The following is a 19,835-nucleotide window of genomic DNA, read 5'->3' as shown; positions in this document are numbered from 1 at the left end:
ACTGCCTGGTAGACGAGATTTCTCCCCAGCTGCCGCCATCTCCTTGTACCAGTTCCACCACTCCCCCAAGAGGAAAAGGCTCAGTCCAGCACCCTAAGCTGTTGATAACTAACATGACCTTGACTAACAGAATGGTGTTGCTGGGGAATTTCGCTGAGCACTGAACCCGAGGAGCCTCAGCTACCACACCCACTCCTCGTGAGTGGCAGCTGAACAGATTTTTGTTGGACTAGCCAGCTTCCGGCAAACTGAGCACGATGCCAGTGGGAACGATGCCAGAACTGCTGCCTCAAGGGCTATAGAACCTCAGGGCCCCTGCTGTGCTGCAGCCCTACTGGCTCTGGGGCTGGCTGCTCGCGGGGACGCATCGAGTGACTGCAAAGAGAGCAGTTACAGCCCCTTGCCCTGCTGGTACCTGCACCAGGCTGCATGTTGCTCACATCCCACAGCATGGGAGGAGCTCTCCAGCTAGCTGGGCAGGAGAGGTATTTTCCCCTCTCACTTGAGCCAAACTGCCTCTGGCCCCCTTAAAGACAAGGGTGGTACCTGCAGTCACAGGCACTCAGGGCCGGATCCTGTGGTGATGTTGGGCACAAGTTATATGGGGCCAGATTATTAAACGGCAGGTGGGTTTATATGCATGTTTATGTCTAGATGCCTTTACAAGTCTGGCCTTTAAACCAAGGCTACAGCTGCTCAGCAGTGACACGATACATCCTCTGTTGGCCGCATGCAATGAACGTGACGTAAGCAGACTGCTCACTCTGTTAGCTCTGGCTCCACGCTGGCCGAGGAGTTGTGCTTACCTTGGCCAGCTAGAAAGCATATAAACAGTGGCCCATGCTAGCTACCAGGATTTATTGACTTAGGTGCAGTACAATACAGGCAAACAGACTGTTTAGCTCAGCATTTCATTAACGTGGTTTTTCCTTACTAGCATTTATGAGGCACCAACACAGTGCACTGACTGCGGCTCCTTTGACACGGCTTTAAAGCGCATTTTGTTTTAAAACAAAACCCATAAACTATTCTCCCACGTAACCATTAGCTGCACCATTTGGGGTCAGTTCAGAGGAAAGGTTTCTGCAGTACGAGACTCTGCTGCAGATAATCATTGCTGGCAGGCATCTTTTTCAGGGGACTTTACACCCTCTGTTTGATACAAGCTTTTTTTTTTTTTGGGCTGTTAGAGATGAGTGCACTGCAGGGAAGGGAAACACAGCTCTAGCAGGGTGTTACTTTTCTGAGCCAACCTTATGGAGTTGGCCAGTTGTTTTTTGGACTAAAGGAACTTGCATTGGTTCTCCTGAGAGACAAGATCAGTGGGTGAAATCCTGGCTCCATTGAAGTCAGGGGAGAGCAAATTTCAAACACTGGCTATAGTAGTTTTTAATAATAATAATTGGAGATTTTCCTAGACCAGGAAGGGACCATGAAAGGTCATTGAGTCCAGCCCCCCATGCCTTCACTAGCAGAACCAAGTACTGGTTTTTGCCCCAGATCCCTAATTATTGGCCCTCTCACAACCCTGGATTTAGCAGGCCAATGCTCAAACCACTGAGCTATCCCTCCCCCTTTTCTTCCCTCGTTTGGGACAAGGGATGACTGCGGTAGAACAAGCCTTTCCAAAACCAGGCAGGTGTCCTGGCCGTGTTAGGAAATGCGCTAGCCAGAGCTCTTCCACTACAGCATGTAACATGGCAGCAGGGCCCAGTGATTGTTGGGCACCCAGCTTGAGTGCTGAGTTAAACAGAGCCAGCCGCACTCCAGAGGCCCAGCCAGTCTCTGCTCAGCTGAGGGAGTTTGAAAAGGAGGCAGTGGTGGGACAAACCCCCAGCTCAAGCTTTATCAGGCTCAGGTCACTTTAGGGGAATGAGTCAGAAAATTAGAATCTGTACTGAACAGAGGCTGGGGAAATATTTATAAAGAGACTCAGCAGCCACGTGATGAAGTTTTTCTAGGTTTACAAACAGGATCTGCTAATTAACAGCTCAGGCCCAGCTGTCAAGTCTCCTCCCTGCAGCAGTGATCTGCTAGAGCCCACCTGTGCCACAACTGTTTGTTTTTCTGCATATAAAAGCCAGAGCTCTGCCCCATCCCTTTCATTCCTGTGGGGACAACTCTGGCTTTCTGCTTAGGGCTCTAATGCCGATGCTGCTTGGCAGACCCCCTGAAACAGGAGCCATTTTCAGCCTGTGCTCTGTGGTCACCTGGGGGGTTACCCAATGGCTAAGGGGGCCATGTCTCCCTTTGAACACCCATGTTGTATAATGAAGAGATGGGATTACAAACAAGTTGGCCAGGGTACAGCTGTTACCACACAACAGCATCCTAGACCACCTGGGACACAGATGTGCTCTATTACCCATCAGCATGGGGGGAGGGGGGTGCTTAACCACCCTTTGAGGAAAGCATGGCTAGAAGGCTCTCAAGCAGCCCCATGGAAACAGGGTTAGTCTGCTAACCTAGCCCCCATGCACAGTTCAACCAGGGGCAGCAGAGCCTGCCTTGCTCTGCATACAAAGCTGCACTGGGAGGGGGGCAGGCTAGTCCCTGATCAGTCATGCATGAAGGGAATATTTAATAGGTGATCAATGCAAAAGTCTTTGCTGCAGTATCACTAGGCACCAGCAATGCCTGGCAACACCTGCAGTCCTGCATCTCATTACAGAGAAGAGCAAACAAAAGGGGTAGATGGGAAAGTTTTGATGTAAAGAAAAGCCCCTGGCAGCTGTCATGGGTCACTCGTGCAGACAGGGACTGTGCCCCCTGCACTGAGAGCTGGGGGAAACTAGGCCTTTAATGTAAAAAAAAAATTCACTGCCCACCCCATCACTAGACCTTACCAACCTGCATTTCTACTCTGCTCACTGTCAGCTGGCTGGAGCATCACCTGTGAGCAGAATGGAGCTGCTAGCAAGAGCCCACAGGGCAGCCCCTGTCAGGAACGAGAGGTACCAGGGCTGAGGAGTTGTAAGGACACTGGTGTTTAAGGGCCAGGGCAGGTTATCTTACCTCCAGCAGCACATGTACACACACCCACCCACTGACTGATCAGAGATAGGTGCTGCTGTCATTAAAAATACCCTAGCCCAAGACACACACAAAGCTTTGCATGCAAGTGAGGGAGGGTTTAAAACAAGGCTCCTAGAGAACGGGGTTTGGCTGCCATGGAGCATGGTGTTCAACACACCGCTTGGCAGCCTGCATGAACTCCAGGAGGGAGAAATCTGCAGGCAGCCCAAGGAGTGAGCCAGGCCCTGACCTTCATTCGCACTTGAGTTAGTGGGCCTCATGCTAACTAGCCAGGCAGGCTGGGAAATGGAAATGCGGCCATCCTGTTGCTTGAGGGGTGAGGGATCCAAATCTCCCCCCTGCACAGCAGCTCAGCCAACTGGGAATGGCCCTGCGCCTGCCACATACAAAGCCCATCCCCCATGATTTGGGTGGCAGGGGAGTGGCCACGGCTGGTATAAGGGCTCAGTGGGAGAACGTGACTCGTCCCAGAGCAACATGATGCCTATTACCAGGATGGGGCTCGGAGCCGCTGCCTTGGCACACAGCTCCCCTGCAGACAAGGGGTTAAAGCAGAGCCCCCCCCCCTTCACACCAGCTGTACATGTAACAACCAGCACATGGCAGAGAGATCACAGCAACACCAACACACCAGCAACAGACACCAGAGGGGCTAGTACATGCAGGGTGAGCAGCGACCATGAAGTCTACTCCAGCCCTGCCTCTGGGGGGAGCCCCACAGCGCAGGGAGCCATCACTGGCTGCTGCTGGGGCTCTCCCCCTTAGTGAGGGTTTTAAAATCCATGGACAGGGCCAGCTCCTCAGCCAGGGGCGGCCGCTTCCACTCGTCCCGTGTCAGGATGTAGCCGATCACCAGCCCAAAGCCGATCAGCAGCAGGCCCAGGACGTTGGCCAGGATCCCTTCCGGCACGAACGAGCTGTAGGTAGCCCTGCAGGAGCAGAGAGGGGCTGGGCTGAGAACAGGGAACACCCGAAGGAGGAAAATGTCTGCGTGGCTCCCTGGAGTCCAGCCCAGACCAGGGTACCATGCTCCTCCCAGCCACGGCCCAGGAAATGACACCCAACCCTCCTGAGCCTGCCGTGGGCAGCCCACAGCCCCCCGTGGCCCTGCGAGTGTTTCCTCTCCTCCGAGGCATGGCCAGAGGCAAGAACACATGCTAATGGTCTGACTGTAGTGTTTGCCATCTCCAGCCCCAAGAAATGCTCTCCAGCTACTTTGCTGCCTGTTCTAACATTGGGGAGGGGGGGGTGGAGGAGGGTGTCACGCTCCCCATCACAGCAGCAGCAGCAGCATGGGTGAGTGATCTGCAGAGCCACATGGAGCCAAATCTGCAGCAGGTTTTCCCTACAGCTGCATTAGAGCTGCTGGGAGGGAAAGGAGGGACACAGTCTTGCCTGCCCTGGGAAGGGCTCTGAAGTGCTCTTGCCTCTCCCAGCCATTTGGGGCCTGGGGTTAGCTGACAGCTGACACCGCCTCGCCTGCGCACGCTCCAGGGATCAGTCCAAGAAGGGGGTTGTGTAATTTACACTAGCCCTGGAGAAAGGACACCTGCGTCAATTCTCCCCTTCAGAAACAATCCTGGAAAACATTTCAGTCTATGTTTTCTACTGGAAAACGTTGCAGGTGAAAGATTTCCAGCAGCTCCAGTCATTAGGGTCACTCCCTGGAGGGGCAGCGCCCCCAGCTTGCCAGGGAAGGCTTTGCTAGCACTGGCCAGGGATTCCGCTGTCTGTTTTTGCCACAGAGGCCGTTGCCTTTGAGAAAAAGCAGATTTGCCCACTGAGGGCCTGAACTAGCCCCACGTTTAGGAGAGGTGAGAGTCCTCACACTGAGGGAGATTCAGTGATAGGACTGAAATCTGGGTCCAGACGACCCAATCACTCCATTTCCCTGCGAGGTGCCAGCCTGTGGCAAGGGTGTCTTGTTTCTAAACTCCCGGGGGACGCTGGGAATTGCAGCCCAGATGCTTGTGTCACTTACTGGATACTGAAGAGGAGCAGCTCCTTGATGCCCAGCAGGCACGTGGCGATGGAGAGAACGAGGAGGAAGACGCCGAAGAAGACGTGCTGTGGTTTGTATCTGCTGCGGAGTGAGAAGGATGCTCCAGGAAACAGGAAGAAGCTGAAGCCCATGAGCCACTGGAGGGGAAGAAGGAAGTGCAAAGGGGCTTAAGGGCTCTTTCCATGCACAGCCCAGGCTTCCGCTGGAAGTTGATGTTATTACAACAGGCTTCAGAAATCGGAGCAAATTAGCTCCTGGCCCGGCTAACCCAGGATTGGTGATGGTGGGCTAATCCAGCCAGGCCCTCCTCAGACACTGGCACAGGAACGAGCTCCTGCCTGCAGCCAAGGAACAGAGACTGGAGATCCAAGACAAATCCACCAGAGCTGGGATAGAACCCAGCAGTCCTGCCCCTGCTCTAACCACTGGAGGACTCTGCCTGCCTGCCTCCTGAAGGGGACCCTCCTCCTCCTCACCTGGATGAAGTAGAGGCTGAAGGCTGCTATTCCACACCAGCTGTGCAGGCTGTACATGTCTGCAAAGCCTTTCTTCCTGTGGTAATCGAACACGGCTATCACACCTGCAGGGATGGCAGGAGGCAGTCGGTTAGGGCTGGGGCCCTTTCGTTAGCCCGTTCACACACACAGCCCACTCAGGGATCCAGCCTGGACCCGCTCCCCAACCCGGCCTGGGGAGCAGAGCCTCAAACCGCAGGTGCTGAGCCTGGGGAGCAAGGGCTCTGCTCTGGGAGCCTTCCTGGGATGATCTTTTCGTTGTAACAGAAGAGGATGGATTTAAAAGCCTCCCTGGGCAGGATGCCACTGACCCAATACAGCGGCCTTAGGGGCAGGCAGACTGCCACACGGGTCCTTCTGGGTCACCTTTCCGCTGTGGCGTCCAAGACTCACCCACAAGGGCGATGACCAGCGCAAAGGCGTGGAGGAGCCCGTGGAGGATTTTGACCGAGCGTTTGGTCTCGTTCCTGAAGACCCGGTAAACCAGGAGAGCTGGGAGAGAGAAACATGCGTGAGAGGCAGTGGGGGTGGGCAGGGAACAGCCTCCTCAGCTCTGCAGCCCAGAGCAAAGGGAACCGTCCCCAGGCCAAGTGGGCTAAGCGCATCAAACAAAGCCTGGGAGAGGTGGGGTCCCAGGGCCCCGAGGAGGGGGAGAATCGGCACTAACAAACGAACGCGTCAGAGCCGCTGAAGGGAGGCAGAGGGTGACTCATGCTGGAGCATTAAGCACTTGCTTGTTCTCCCAACTGCCTTTTCCAAATTTAATTTGCTACAATTAATCTTTTCTTTAAGCCTCAGGGACTGTCTGGGGGCATCTGTTGATGCACTTTCCCCATCACAGCTCTGTACAGCCACAACCGGCTCTCTGCCCAAGTGGCCGTCTGGGAGATGATTACTGCCCCCGGCTCCACACAATTACATTAGTGTGAAACGGAGGAGGGCATAACGCCAAGCTCCCTGCTAAGTGCTCTGCCTGCCATGGGTTTGGGCCACGTCAGCTCCGCGGAGAGCGGGAATCTCACCACCCGCAGGAGGCTGCTGTTCACTGCACTGTCACCAGAGACTTGGGGTAGGGGGGATCTGGTAGCATCCTACTCCGGCACTCAGGCAGAACAGTAAGTACCTCGTACTGCAGCAACCCCGTGCAGACAGGGTCAGTGCACCTGTTACTCCAGCTCTAGTCCCCATTGCTAACACCAGGAGACAGCTTTGTCTTTGGCCAGGTTGGCTATCTGGACCGAGTTACCTTCTTAGCATCAAAGCCCTAACACTGCTGAACCGCAGCAGAGCAATGGAAGGCATTACGGTCATGATTCCAAGCCAATTACTCATATGGAAATCAGGAGTCACTCCATTTTTAAGGCTGCAGCAGACATACCTAGACCTTCCAGCAAAGAGCTGGAGGTATCTGTGTGTTCGTGGCAGTAAAGGGATCAGAGCCTGGCTGAGAGGTAGGTAGCATTTTGAATGCTCTTAGCCCTTCAGCAATTCTCCATCAGGATCCCAGCTTACCATCCCCTTGGAGGAAGACCATGCCAATGACCATGCAGAGAGGGTGGACATTGAACTGCAGCGCGCTTTCCCAAGCAATACCGCCCCGGTACTGGCCCATCCAGGCTCCGGTCATGGCAATCACAGTCAAACCTAACAGCTGAGAAACTGCCATGTAACAGGAGAGCCCTGCTGGGCTCGAAGGCCTTGTGAGACTGTCCTCCATGCCAGGCGAGGCCAGGGACACTCCTGGGACAAAATCTCAGGCTGCAAGAACAAGGAGAAAAGTGATCAGCATGGCAACCTGACAGCATGCTGGGAGCACTGGGCTGCCCATAGGGACCAGGGCTGTGAACTCTGCTCAGCTTCCACTGAGATCAAATCTCCACTTGGATCCCATTCTAACTTCAGTGGGGATTAGAAACCAGCTATCAAGACCTATCCCTAGTTTTCAGCCCATCCTGACTCAGAACCAAGTCTCCCCAGAGCTGCTTGCTACTCAGCTTCAGACAGGGCCTCTGAATCCTAATCCAGACCCACTCCCAGCTCTAACAGTGCCTATGCAGCTGGCCGGCCCAAAGCACCTTGCTCTATTCCTCACACTGATCTCTGTAAAACCAGCCCAGGTATTATGTGCTGACCTAGAGAAGTGCAGCCCTCACACTGCATGGTTGGCATGCAGACAGGCAGCACTTGGCTGTGGGATTTAATTGCCTTATTCGATATTTATCTGGAGGGAGACACACCCAGAGGGAAGCAGGCTGGGTACCGCATCTACACTGCGAAGACAAACCCAGAACACAGATCAGTTGACTCCAGCTCACGCGGCTTGGGCTGTCGGGCTAAAAATAGCAGTGAAGCTCAAACCGGAACATCTGCACTACTACTTTTAGCCCCACAGCCCCATCCTCACAAGCCTGAGTCCATTGTTCCAGGCTCAGTGACTCAGGGCCGTGGGGCTTGATTGCAGCGCAGACCTAGGCCTGGGCCAGGATTCCCCTGGGGGTGGATTTCCTTTTAAAGAACTGGAAGGGAGAGGAAAGGAGAGGGCCAGAAACAGCTCTGCCAGACTGGCCAGTCAAGTCGTTTTCACTGAGCTTAGTGGCAGCTTTCAGTGTCTCCCCTCATTGGCCAACACTGCTCCAGCCTGGACCTGCCTAGATACAGACAGAAGCTTCCTGGTTTGCCTAGAACCAGACAGGGGATAATCACAAGACAGTGTTAGCTTGGGGTGTTATAATGCTCTCTCAAATGCTCATCTGGCGCAACAGGTTTGGCTGGATAACTTAGCCAAGGCAGTGGCGACAGTCAGGGCTAAGAATTAATCAGACGAACAGACTTCCCTTTCCTCACTCACCACAGGGTCTTTCCCAGAGCCTTCCCTTTAAAAAAAAAAAAGTCTCTGGTTTATCCTCCCTGGGAACACTTAGACCTTCTCTCTCCAGCTGATGCCCCAGGTGTGAGATTTATCTTATAAATTCTTTGGGGTCAGGAAACCGCTTATTTTTGTTCTGTGCAGCTGGCACAAAGTGGTTCTGACCCATGACTGGGCTCTTCTGTACTACAGCAGTGAAAGATGTTAACGTGCCTCTGGGTTTGTAGAGCATTGGGTCTGACGGGCAGCCAGCTCTTGAGATTTTATCACCAGTCTTGCAATTTGGTGATTTTCTTAAAGACCAGCTCCTGGAGTCGAGTGTGAGAGAATCGCCGCTTTCTTTTACAAAGCCAGTTTGCAGCACACATCATTGCAGAGAAAACCCTGAAACCCTGAATCCTAAAGGCTCAAAAACCAGATAGCAGATAAAGCAAACTTTAAAATAAAAAAACGTAAAATGAGATTTAAGCCAATCCAGGGGGGATAAAAAGCAATAAATTTTGGGGAGGAAAAAAAATTGGATTTAAATTGTTTTTTTATTGTTATTTAAATGATAATAAATTTCTCTACTTTTAAAAATAAACCCGTTTAAAACTAAATCTGAGTTTAAATACAAAATATGTTCAGGCCTAAACTTCTTATAATCTCTCAGAACATTTAAATAAAAAATGAAAATGCTGAATCCAAGAACCTCTATCAAAAACTTTGAGGCAAAGGCGGCTTTTCTAGATAAACAAAGAACTGGGGGGAAAACATCTAATTTTTTAGGTCAAGCTTTATGAATATGGTACAATAGGTCATGTACTGTATTAAGGGCTTGCTCCTGTGGGGGACCCAGAGTGCGAGACTGAAAAAGTCATCACAGGTGTTGGGACCTGGCCTCTGACTCCAGGAGACACCATCATGTATCTCTTCAAGTTCAACTTCCTATTTTACAGCTTCCCCCTACCTGAGCTCTGCTTAGCTCAGTTCTCAAATTATGACAGCTCCATTCACCCTGGAAACACTCAGCTCAGGGAAAATCACTGATGGGCGCGGTATTTCGGCGGCGACGCCTCTGGAAGACGCAGCTTGTCAGCGACATTGCTCATCTGCCGGCCAGTATGCGGGCACACTTAGATGCCATGGCACCAGCAGGCACTGCGTTGGGGACCCCTGCATGATATACTGATGTGCTATTTTCTAACATACTAAAAATGTACAGTTACGAATCTGAAAATATTAATCTATGTAATTGTTTAAATAAAAGTACCCAGTCACAGTGTACCCTCCTAGGTAGCAACAAGGTGTACCAATTCTAGTGTAAAGCCTTCATTTAGCTTTAAAATCAACATGCTTTAATGGTTACTCAACCAGCGAGAATGCACTTCTCTTCAGGATAGAACAGAAAAATTGATTAAAGTCACTGATTTAATCGAACCCACGCTGAGCCACCTGCATGATTTTGGAAGTTGGACTCATGATTTTGGAACACTAGGAGTTGGCCATTCAGGGACAGAGCGAGTCAGCATTAAACAGCAAAACCTTTGCTCACAGGATGCTCTGCTGAAGGGATAGCTCCCAGAAGGAGCCCACAATCTTGACTGTTTTGCTCTCTGCATGGAGCAGATGGTCTTTTTCCAGCACTGGCTCCTCCGTGAAACCCCCAATGCCTAGTCTCCACTGGTATTCATGATGGCATGCCTGGGTCTGCATTAAAGAGGCAACACCTTCCAATTGGGAAGCAAGAAAACCAAGCAGGCAGGGTTTTAAGATCTGCTTAGAATAAGTGAGCGAGATGAACTGGACATACAGGTGCTCTGGGGACAAAATGTAACCCTAGACAGGATTCCTGGGACCAACGTCAGATAGAACAGAGCTGTCAACTGCTTAGCATCTGGAGTGGTGGGAGCTGTTGGGGGGAAAGATTCTCACTCTCTCTCCACCAAAGGAGGAAAAATGGGTGGAGATTACCACAGCATAGCTACACCTGCACAGCCCCTAGTGTAGACGCAGCCTACGCCAAACAATAGCAGCGAGGTCAATGGAAGCAGTCTTCTGTCAGCCGAACTGTATCTAACCTTGAGCGTTTGTTGACATAGCGATGTCAGTAGGGGTGCTGTGCAGATGTAACTTTTCAGCGTAGACCAAGCCTCATGATTGCTAATAAACAAAAGTCTGACATGCCGCAGCCTTTCTTGGGAGCAGGGCTGCCTGGGGGGGCAAGTGGGGCAATTTGCCCTGGGCACCGTAGAGGCCCTGCGAGCTGCTCCGGGTTTTCGGCGGCAGGCCCTTCACTTGCTCTAGGTCTTTGGTGGCAGGTCCTTCAGTGCAGCGGAAGACTCAGAGCAAGTGAAGGACCCATTGCTGAAGTGCTGCCAAAGCCTCGGAGCACTGCCCAGTGACAGCAAGCACCAGAAAGGGGAAAAAGGGGGAAAAAAAAAAAAAAAAGCTGCAATCAGTGGCATTTAAGCCGATCCTGCCTCAGGCCCCCTGAATCCTCTGGGCAGCCCTGCTTGGGAAGTAATAGAAACAGGGACAGAGAAAGTGGAGAAACCCAAGGCTTGAACAGCGATAGGTCCGGGGAGAGCGTGAATACTCATGGTACATGGAATTCTTTACCCTAAGGCTAGTAAGCACATATCTGTATTGACAGGGCCTTCGTTTATGAAGCAGGATATTCAAAGGCTCTCGTGTCTGCCTTCCTCATCCCCAGCCATCCGCCACAGGAGAGGAGGCCAACTCCCTCTGATGCTCTCATCCTCCACACCACACAATTTGGCATGAGCTGTGGCTATTCAAGAGGGCTGGCAGAGCAGAGATGTTGCACAAAAGGAATGAAGCACTTTGGCAGAACCAGGCAACCTGGCCCCAGAGCTCAGGCCAAGCCAGGCAATGCCCTCCCTTCCATGTTTATCCAGCAATTGGAAAGCAGTTTTGATTTTCAATTCTGCTCAGACACCAGAGCAAAGAAAACAAACTGCCCACCTGGCACACGATCTATTCCCTAAGTCAGCATTAGGGCTACAAATTAACTTCTCTTAGGAGGTGGAAAGTGCTAGATAGAGTTGCAACACCATTTCTGTTGCATACATAAGATCAGCTGGGAAACTGGTATGTCAGTTCAGAGTCCAGGGCAGAGCGAGTGGTGCAAACTGGGAGTCCTTTGGTCAAGTGGTTCCTGAAACAGCAGCATTCCCCACACACACACACACACACCCCCGCAACCCAAATTTAAATTTTCAACCTTTTTTGGGGTAAGGAGGCACAGAAATAGGGAGAAGAGCCCACTGGCAGTATCCATATGGATCTTATAGCACTGGAATAGCTCCGTTAGATGCTTACTCCACCACCACCTATCCTGAGCCCTGGGGGAAGGAGCAGTGGGTTGGGAGCAAGGAGACCATGACTTCAGTCTTCCCCCAGCTGTTATTAATGTTTCTGGGTACTTTACACCAATGCTGATTGACCCAGCCTGGCCTCAGGGACTGGTAGCTATCAATCCCCCTGTGTTACAGATAAGATAATGGAGACTGCACAAGGTCACTTTAATTAGACTCCAATATTGCCGACCCAAGCCTCATTGCTAAAGTCTAAGCAAATGAATGGACAAGTGTGTGAAGTCAACATGTTTGCCTCTGTAACAGCAGCTTTACCCCATCTCTTTGCTGAAACCAGGAATCCTATTTACTGTGCAAACCACTTGCTAAGTGTCTTGATCCCCATTCACCCCAGCTGCTGACTCACGTGAGGAGCATTACGCTTCCCCCAATGGAATTTCTCTTCCACCGGCACAGCTAGTTGTTCACTCCCCTCTAAAATTCATTTGACAAGAAATCAAACAAGGCTGAAAAGACAGATAAGGGAGAGGCCTGGCAGAGGTTCTACATGTCATGTCTGGGACAGTCAAGAGGAGAACCAACCTGAGCCTGCCACGCTGCCTCTCCACCAGGCACTGTGCACCATCAGGGCCTTCATTCCCCATAGCCTGCTCAGAGGTGGGACTTCAAACCATACGTACTGTCTCACTGTTTCCTTGTGCTCCCCTGTCTCTCTATATCCATCTGTTGTGTCTTGTCTTATATCTAGATTGTAAAATCTTTGGGGCAGGAACCAGCTTTTCATGCTGTGTTTGTACAGCACCTAGAACAATGGAGTCCTGCATGTGACGGGGGTCATAGGCGCTCCCATAATACAGATAATACCCCCACCCCCACAAAAAGCCCCAAACAATTAAATGTTACAAGGGAAAAAACCAAAAGACCACAACACAAACTTACATACAGCAGGAAGTGCAGTAAGGGTGCTGCTGCACACACAGTTCTAACTCTGCCATGGCAAGGGTGCCAACAGAACATCATGGTACCTTACTCCTCCCCAGCACCCAAAAAGCTACTTTCTACGTGCTCACCACAATTCCAGGTCAGGACCCCTACTCACACAGTCCAACAGGACCCTCAGCATGGTCTGAGCAGCAGCACTGACCTGGCTGGGGGAGAGGGGAGTTGCTGATGGCGGATAGATCATGCCCTGGCTTTTCCTTTGTGTGGCCAGTTTCACAAGCACAATGCAAGAGCTAACGATGCACTAAGGAATTTTCTCCTTGCAGGTTAGGGAAGTATCTCCCACCACTGAAATAGGACAGGACAAGGTGTTGGTGTCTCGGCATTAGTGGTCTCTCTTTTCATGTTACACAAGTGTTCTTTTGGAGAAAAGGTAACTATGCGCTAGCTCCCAGCGCTGGGCTGCAGGGATTTCGAAGTCTCTCGATCTGGAAGGGTCCAGGAGCAGAAGGCAGTATCGTTAATTCCACCTTGAAGTTTCTGCGTAAGTGACAGAGGCAGATTAAAGATGCCAGTTGAAACGGGAGATTTATTAAGAACACGCTCACTTCACTCAGCCAGAGCTGCAGGCTTTATTGGATCAAACCTGATAAGTGGATTAAGACAACTGGCTTATTCTATTAGATTGCACTGAAAATGCCAGCTGTGTGCACGTGGCACTTGCAGCCTGAGGGCAGAAGAGGCTCTGGAAGGGACATTAGGAATCAAAAAGCAGAGGAGTCTCATGGCAAGCAGCAGGCGCTGTCCCTTTGGGAATATTAAGGGACTGGGTCATAGGGCTCCTCTCTCTCAGCCAAAGGCAGGCACCTCTATTCCCACATATCTCCAGGGGCAGGGGGAACATGACACTTGCAAGCCAGCTAACAGCACTTTCCTTGTGGACGTGGAATGGGGACATCAATGGACCCACCAATGCTGGGATGAGAGCTCTTCGCCAAGGGAAATCCTGCCCCTTGCCAAGAGGGAAGGGGGAGGAGAAAGAAGAGATGCAGCTCCCTCCTCCAACCCCATAACCTCAGAGGCAGCCCCAAAATTCCTAGCCCTAAATTAAGCCACCTGTGGACAAATTGCCATTTGTCCATCCACAGTACAAGACGGCTGGGGGTTAGTCAGCCCCCATTGTCCTATAAGGAGAAACAAAGAGCCTTGGAAAGCTGGGGGGAGGTACAGCTCAGTGGTTTGAGCATCGATCTGCTAACCCCAGGGTTGTGAGTTCAATCCTTGAGGTAGCCATTTAGGGATCTGGGGCAATAATCTGTCCGGGGATTGGCCCTGCTTTGAGCAAGGGGTTGGATTAGATACCTCCTGAGATCCCTTCCAACCTTGATATTCTGTAGAAATGCCACTTCCAGTTTTCCAGTCCCCACACCATACAAGGCAGTCTGCTGCACCAGGATGGAGTCAGAACCTGACAATCAGACACCAGAACAACTGGCATCACCAGCTGTTTTTAGGGCACAGAATCCAGGTGCCTCCTGCAGAGCTCACTTTTCGTCCCAGGTACCATGGGAGTTCACCACAAGGGTTGTTACCAAGCTGGGAAAGAGCAGGACATAGTTGTGGTGGCAGGAGAAATTCCTACCACCATGACAGAACTTAGATGACCCTGGCAGTGCATGTGGCTGTAACAAGCCTTCCTCTCCCAGGGGCTGGGCACCAAACCATAGAAAGGTTCACGGCAGGCAAAAAAAGATGGATATAGACAGAAAAAGGCACTAGGACATATTACGGGCAGCAAAGCACACCACATGGGGCCTGAGACATTAACCCCTTACAGGTACGAGGGGGAATAATTGTACTAGAACTTTGCATTGCTATAATTGTAAAATGTCCTTCAGAAGCCTCACGTGAGGCTGGCTTAGGAGCTATTCATATGGCAATGCTGTTAACATGAGCCAGCCTGGAGGTGGATCCAGCTATAACTAACTGTTTTGACTTGATATTCTGTGTTCTGTCCCTTAACAACCAGATTTTCCAAAGACCTATCTAGGTACCATTACAAGCGTCCAGATTCACAGGATTGCTCAGCATGCTGGCTGCAGGGCAAACAGGCCAATGGTGTCAATGGGGGCTGAGCCCTTTTAAGAACATGGCCCTAGTTGTGGGTGCTGTGACTTTGAAATCTGGCCCTTACCAGCTAAGGGATTCCTGGTCTTCAGAGAAGAACTGAACACACAATAGCTGGACAGACTGATACAGAAGAAGGAAACATCATCGGCTCTGATGTAGATGTTGCTTTTGTTCTCTAAGTCTAAAGTAAAGGTCACTCTGACTTAACTGCCTGGCTGCTCTTTGTGCCTGGAGAAACATAACCTGCTTTAAGGCCAGGGCATCAGAACAGCTACCCTGAAATAGAGCTAGGTCCAGACAAAGCCTAACCTGATAGCATGAGGGGAGAACAGAGACCAGTTCTCTTCTGTTCAGGGTCCCCTCGAACCAGTACCACAGGGGACATTTTCTATATTGCAGAGGTTACAATTTTGTCAACATTATTTTTAGTAAAAGTCACAGACAATAAACAAAAATTCATGGAAGCCCATGACCTGTCTGTGACTTTTACAAAAATTATGGGGGGGAGGGGGACACTGATGGGGGGAGGAACTGAAGCCCAAACTCCGTGGAGTGGGGGAGGAGCACAAGCCCCACTGCAGGCAGCTGAGGGCCCTGGGGCCACTGCCGGCTGACCACTCTAGCCCTGCCACCTTGGGGCAGAAGCAGAAAATGTCACGGAGGTCTCTGAAAGTCTCTGTGACTTTGTGACAATCTTATCCTTAATTGATGCCATAAGCAATAAGATAATCTCTCTCCATCCCCACCCACCGAACCAGCAATGGAAACACCCAGTGCAGGACAGACCCTCTGTCACTGCAGCACTAAGGATTTAAACGCCAGCTCTCCTCACCCCTCTTTGCCAGCTGTGCAGTCCAAGCCAGGGCCCCCTCACCCCAGTCCCCCCATCCCTTCTATCACTCAGCTGCCACTTGCTTCCACTGAACATCTCAAGAAGCTCTCAATGGGACGCACAAGGCACCAGGTGAGGATGGAAACTAGGAGGGGACCATGACTTAAAAGAAAACCAAGACATGCATCTGGAGCGGCTACCTCCCCCCCCCAAGTCTAATGTATGGATGTACTCCACCCCAAATAAATACACTTCTGCTGGAAAATACAGACATCAGTCTCAAGTCACTAAAGCTCAGTATCAAAATCCCATACAGTTAGCCCTGCTACTAGGGCTGGTCAGTGCTGCTGGGCAGAGCCTCACCTCACACTCCCAACATTAAAGCCTACCTAGTCAGTGCTAAACTAGTCAGAATCAGACTCACATAGACTCCTAGACAGGCAGTCCACACCACACTTCAGTCTCCAACAGCAGCGAGAACAGCCTCTCTGCGTTTCAGCGTCATCTGCCAAATGACAGCTGCTCGCCCAATGCTCTCAGCTGTGCCTGATGTTTCAGGCTAGGTTAATCACCTCCTGACAATCAGCCTCAGCTAAACTGGTAACATCTGAAGCAAGATCCCCAATTAAGCTATGCATGCTGGGAAACAGATGCCCAGAAGCAGTTAACCCATTCCGCTTCACAAGGCAGTTGCCTTGACACTGCAAACAGGAGCACAGCACATTGGGAGCAGAGAATTGGCACTAATCATTTAGCCACTGAAGCGATCCCCCCATGGGCACAGGAAACAAGTGAGACACACATCCTGTCCCTAGTGGAGCCTTGAAATAAAGCATCTGGCAAAATACCAATGCAACCGCCCTAAAAAGAGTTTTTACAGCTGGTGATTTAACAGAATCAGAAAGTTTGAGGTAGAATAACCCTATCTGACTGTCCAGCCTATCTGCAGGAGTCAGTGCAGGATTGGTCTCTCCGGGGCATCTTCTAATCCCTTATCCAATCCAATTTACCCAATAATGGGGCTTCATCCTTTTCAGTTGAAGACTGTTGTACAGTCAAATACAGCTCATGCACGAGAGCTTGTTATATCCCAATATTCAGTCTACACTTTTCCTTGATTTCATCTTATTACTTCTAGCTAAACCTCAGGTTACTACACAAAGCATTTCCCTCCCTCCTTGGCCTTAACAGACTGCAAATATTTGCAGAGTGTTATATCCTTCCTTAGTCATCACTAACCAAGCTATACAACACCCAGCTGGAATTTTTACAGCTAGATTTTCACAAGAGCTCATACATCAGATGCACACTGGGTGCTGAGTCGTGAAAACCTCCTAGCCCTATGTGGCACAGGGGCTGCTGGGCGCTGGGCACTTTCACAGATCTGACAAGCAAGCAAGCAAATGTGGGACCAGCTCTTTTGGAAATTCAGTCCTGACTGTGGATGCTGAGCCCTGGGAACTCTAGCTCCTGGCTTCAAATTTCCTTATAAATCAAACCCTCCAGGTCAGGTCAGTTGCTGTTCTCTGAAAGCCCTCCAGTGTCAATACTGTTCTGGTAACTCAGTGCCCAAAGCGGAATGCAATATTCTAGGTGGGGGTGCACCTTGCAGAGAAGAACTCTGACCTCCCTGCTCTGTGAATGCAATGTCTCTTTTAGGAATTTATCACCCCCCTTACCACAGCATATGAGTGCCTACAATCTTTAATGCAGTTAATCCTCACAAATCCCTAGGCGGTAGGGAAGTGCTCCTACCCTCCGCTTACAGATGGGGAACTGAGGCACCGAGGCACTAAATGGCATGCCCAAGGTCACACCAGAAGTATGTGACAGAGCAGGATCCTGGGTAGTGCCCTAACCACTGTGCCATCCTTCCTATCTGCAGTCCAGGATTACACATCTCATTGCAAACACCTAATGTACTGCCCACTCTTGCTCCTAGATCTAGTTCTTCATTACAGCTGCCTGGGTATTTCTCTCACATTGAACACCCGTATTTCAGATCATTCTCCAAGTTGGACCTCATTTGGTTTGATCTGATAGAACCCTGTGAGTAGTGGCTGATGGAAAAGTCCAGTTACTTGAGGCACACCCACCAGGAAGTGAGGTGTGCCTAGCACATTTTATGGAAATAAGAAATCTATATCGGAATGTGAATCTTTTCAAGAACCAAGTGTCAATAAACTCCCCAACCAAACCCAAGAGAAGGGAAAGGAGGTTAAGAGAAAAGAAGGCTATTTAAAAGTTTGCTAAATAAACAGTTTTGGGGCAATTGTTACAGCCTTGTAGAAACTATGCAAAAAAGAAAAACAATCCAGTCCTCCTGAGGAAACATTCTCCACTCTTCCATTTCCTCAAGTGCTTGTGATGCAACAATGAAATTACTGCCAACAAATGGAAGCATAAGGCAGCTGGATAAGAGAATACAAAAGACAAGGTGGGTGGCACCTGGCTTAAGGTCCTGTCTGAAGGTCCCTGCCCTCTTGTCCCATCATATGATTAAATGCATCTCTCAGACATCTCACAGCTTCAGCACTGACTGACAAAAGGGTCCATCTGCTGACCAGGAAACGAAGCAGAGAGAAAAGGCCTGTCATCAGTTAACTGAGGGACCAATCCTGTTCTGCTAGCAGGTGCAAAACACTCGGTTTTTTTGGCACAGGATCGGCGCTTATAAAGCCAGACACATTCAGGAGGGAGTGAGCAGGTTACAGGACAGCACCACACCTTGAGAAAGGCATGAGAGGCACTGGATCCTCTCTGCTAAAACACTGTCTGTGCCTTTCCCCTCCTTCCCCCAGACAGGCTTGTTCAAACCCAAACCAGAACAAGAGGTGCACTGCAAACCCACAGGAATCAAGGCACAGAGCCCAGCTTCACTGGAACGACCACAAAAGGCCAAGTCTCACACAGCTCCTACCAGTCCACTGTTCAGACAGACTAAACATGGAGGTGTACCGTGGCTTCTGAAAGCGGGGCACTGAACTGCGCCCCACTGGTGCCATTGGCCTTAACGCAGCTGCCGAATGCACTCCTCCCACTAATGCATTCATGGGGTCAGGACTAGCTATGCTCCTCTTCTGGGTGCGGAGCATCTCTGGCCATGCCAGCCTGAATCCCCTGGCCCATTAAAAGTCTAAGCACTGGTATGCCAGCTACCCCCTTACACAGGAGCCCCCATCCTGTGCCCAATTACACGCAGCATGCTGGGGCCTCCAGACCCTACCCCGAAGTCTTGCCACTGTTAAGCATCGCTTTCCCCCACGCTTAGTGCTATGAGTTCAAAACCTCCGAGGGTCAAACAAATGATCCAGGCATTTGCTCTTCCCGGAGCCAAGCTGCCCCTCACCCTGGCTGGCTGGGGATGGTGCCCGCCACGGACAGTTTATGTTGGTCAATCAGGGGTTAGTGTAGGAGATGCTGGACCCTTGAGAGCTCTGTATGGTCCCAGCCTCCCCCACGCCTGCTAAATCCAGGGCTGCGAGTTCAATCCTTGAGGGGGCCATTTGGGGATTTAGCTGGGGATTGGCCCTGCTTTGAGCAGATACCTCCAGAGGTCCCTTCCAACCCAGATATTCTGTGACACCCCTGAGCACCAGGCCACCCCCAGCCTGGCCCAAGAGACAGGGGCCTGAGCAGCCAGAATCCTGCCTGGGGCATAGTTCTTGGGACTGGAGCCGCAGCCGTTAACGCCCTGAGAGCTCGGCTAGGGACGCAGAGACATTGGGGGGCGGGGGGGAGAATCGGGGGCTCAAAGGCACCAACCCCGGGGCTGGGGGGAGGGAATCACTCAGCCCTTGGGGCTCAAAAACACCAACCCCAGGGCGGGGGGGACCCCACTCCCCTCACGCCCAGACGCTACGGCGAAGGGCGCAGCTCCTACCTGTGGCGTCGGGCTCAGGCCGCGGCCCGGCGGGCGAGGAGCCGCTCACCCGTGTCAGCGCGGCCGGACGGGGCCGGGCCGGAGCTTCCTGCTCGCCGGGAGCGGGCCGCGGCGTTGCCAGGGCAACGGGCACATGGGCGGTGGCTGCTGGCGCCCCGGGCGGGGCGGGGCGGGGGGAGTGTGCACCTGTAGGGGGAGGGGCTGGAGTGGACACGTGTGTAACGGGGGAGGGGGCAGAGCTCCCGGGCGCGGCTGTTTCCTCCCCACCCACCCCCCAAGCGCTAACAGCCGGGGGCGGGCTACCAGCCC

The 19,835-nt window shown here is 51.6% G+C and overlaps 1 protein-coding gene across 2 annotated transcripts; it reads right to left on the bottom strand.

The window, feature by feature from the left end:
• Positions 1-1,511: 1,511 nt before the first annotated feature.
• LOC115639162 (cytochrome b561) lies at positions 1,512-19,602 on the bottom strand. 2 transcript variants are annotated; one of them, XM_030541590.1, is made up of 6 exons: positions 19,527-19,602; positions 7,066-7,311; positions 5,947-6,045; positions 5,515-5,618; positions 5,018-5,175; positions 1,512-3,965 (listed from the first exon to the last, which is right to left on the bottom strand). In XM_030541590.1, the coding sequence occupies exons 2-6, from the start codon at positions 7,268-7,270 to the stop codon at positions 3,770-3,772; spliced, it is 762 nt and encodes a 253-aa protein (XP_030397450.1). In that variant the 5' UTR covers positions 7,271-7,311; positions 19,527-19,602; the 3' UTR covers positions 1,512-3,769. The 2 variants fall into 2 exon arrangements, with proteins under 2 accessions (XP_030397450.1, XP_030397451.1); XM_030541591.1 differs by lacking the exon at positions 19,527-19,602 and adding an exon at positions 16,068-16,167.
• Positions 19,603-19,835: the final 233 nt, after the last annotated feature.

Source organism: Gopherus evgoodei, chromosome 23, assembly GCF_007399415.2.
Source record: "Gopherus evgoodei ecotype Sinaloan lineage chromosome 23, rGopEvg1_v1.p, whole genome shotgun sequence".
Classification (NCBI taxonomy): Eukaryota; Metazoa; Chordata; order Testudines; family Testudinidae; genus Gopherus; species Gopherus evgoodei.
Note: the sequence above shows the minus strand (reverse complement) of the source record. Positions and strands in the feature narration are given on the sequence as shown.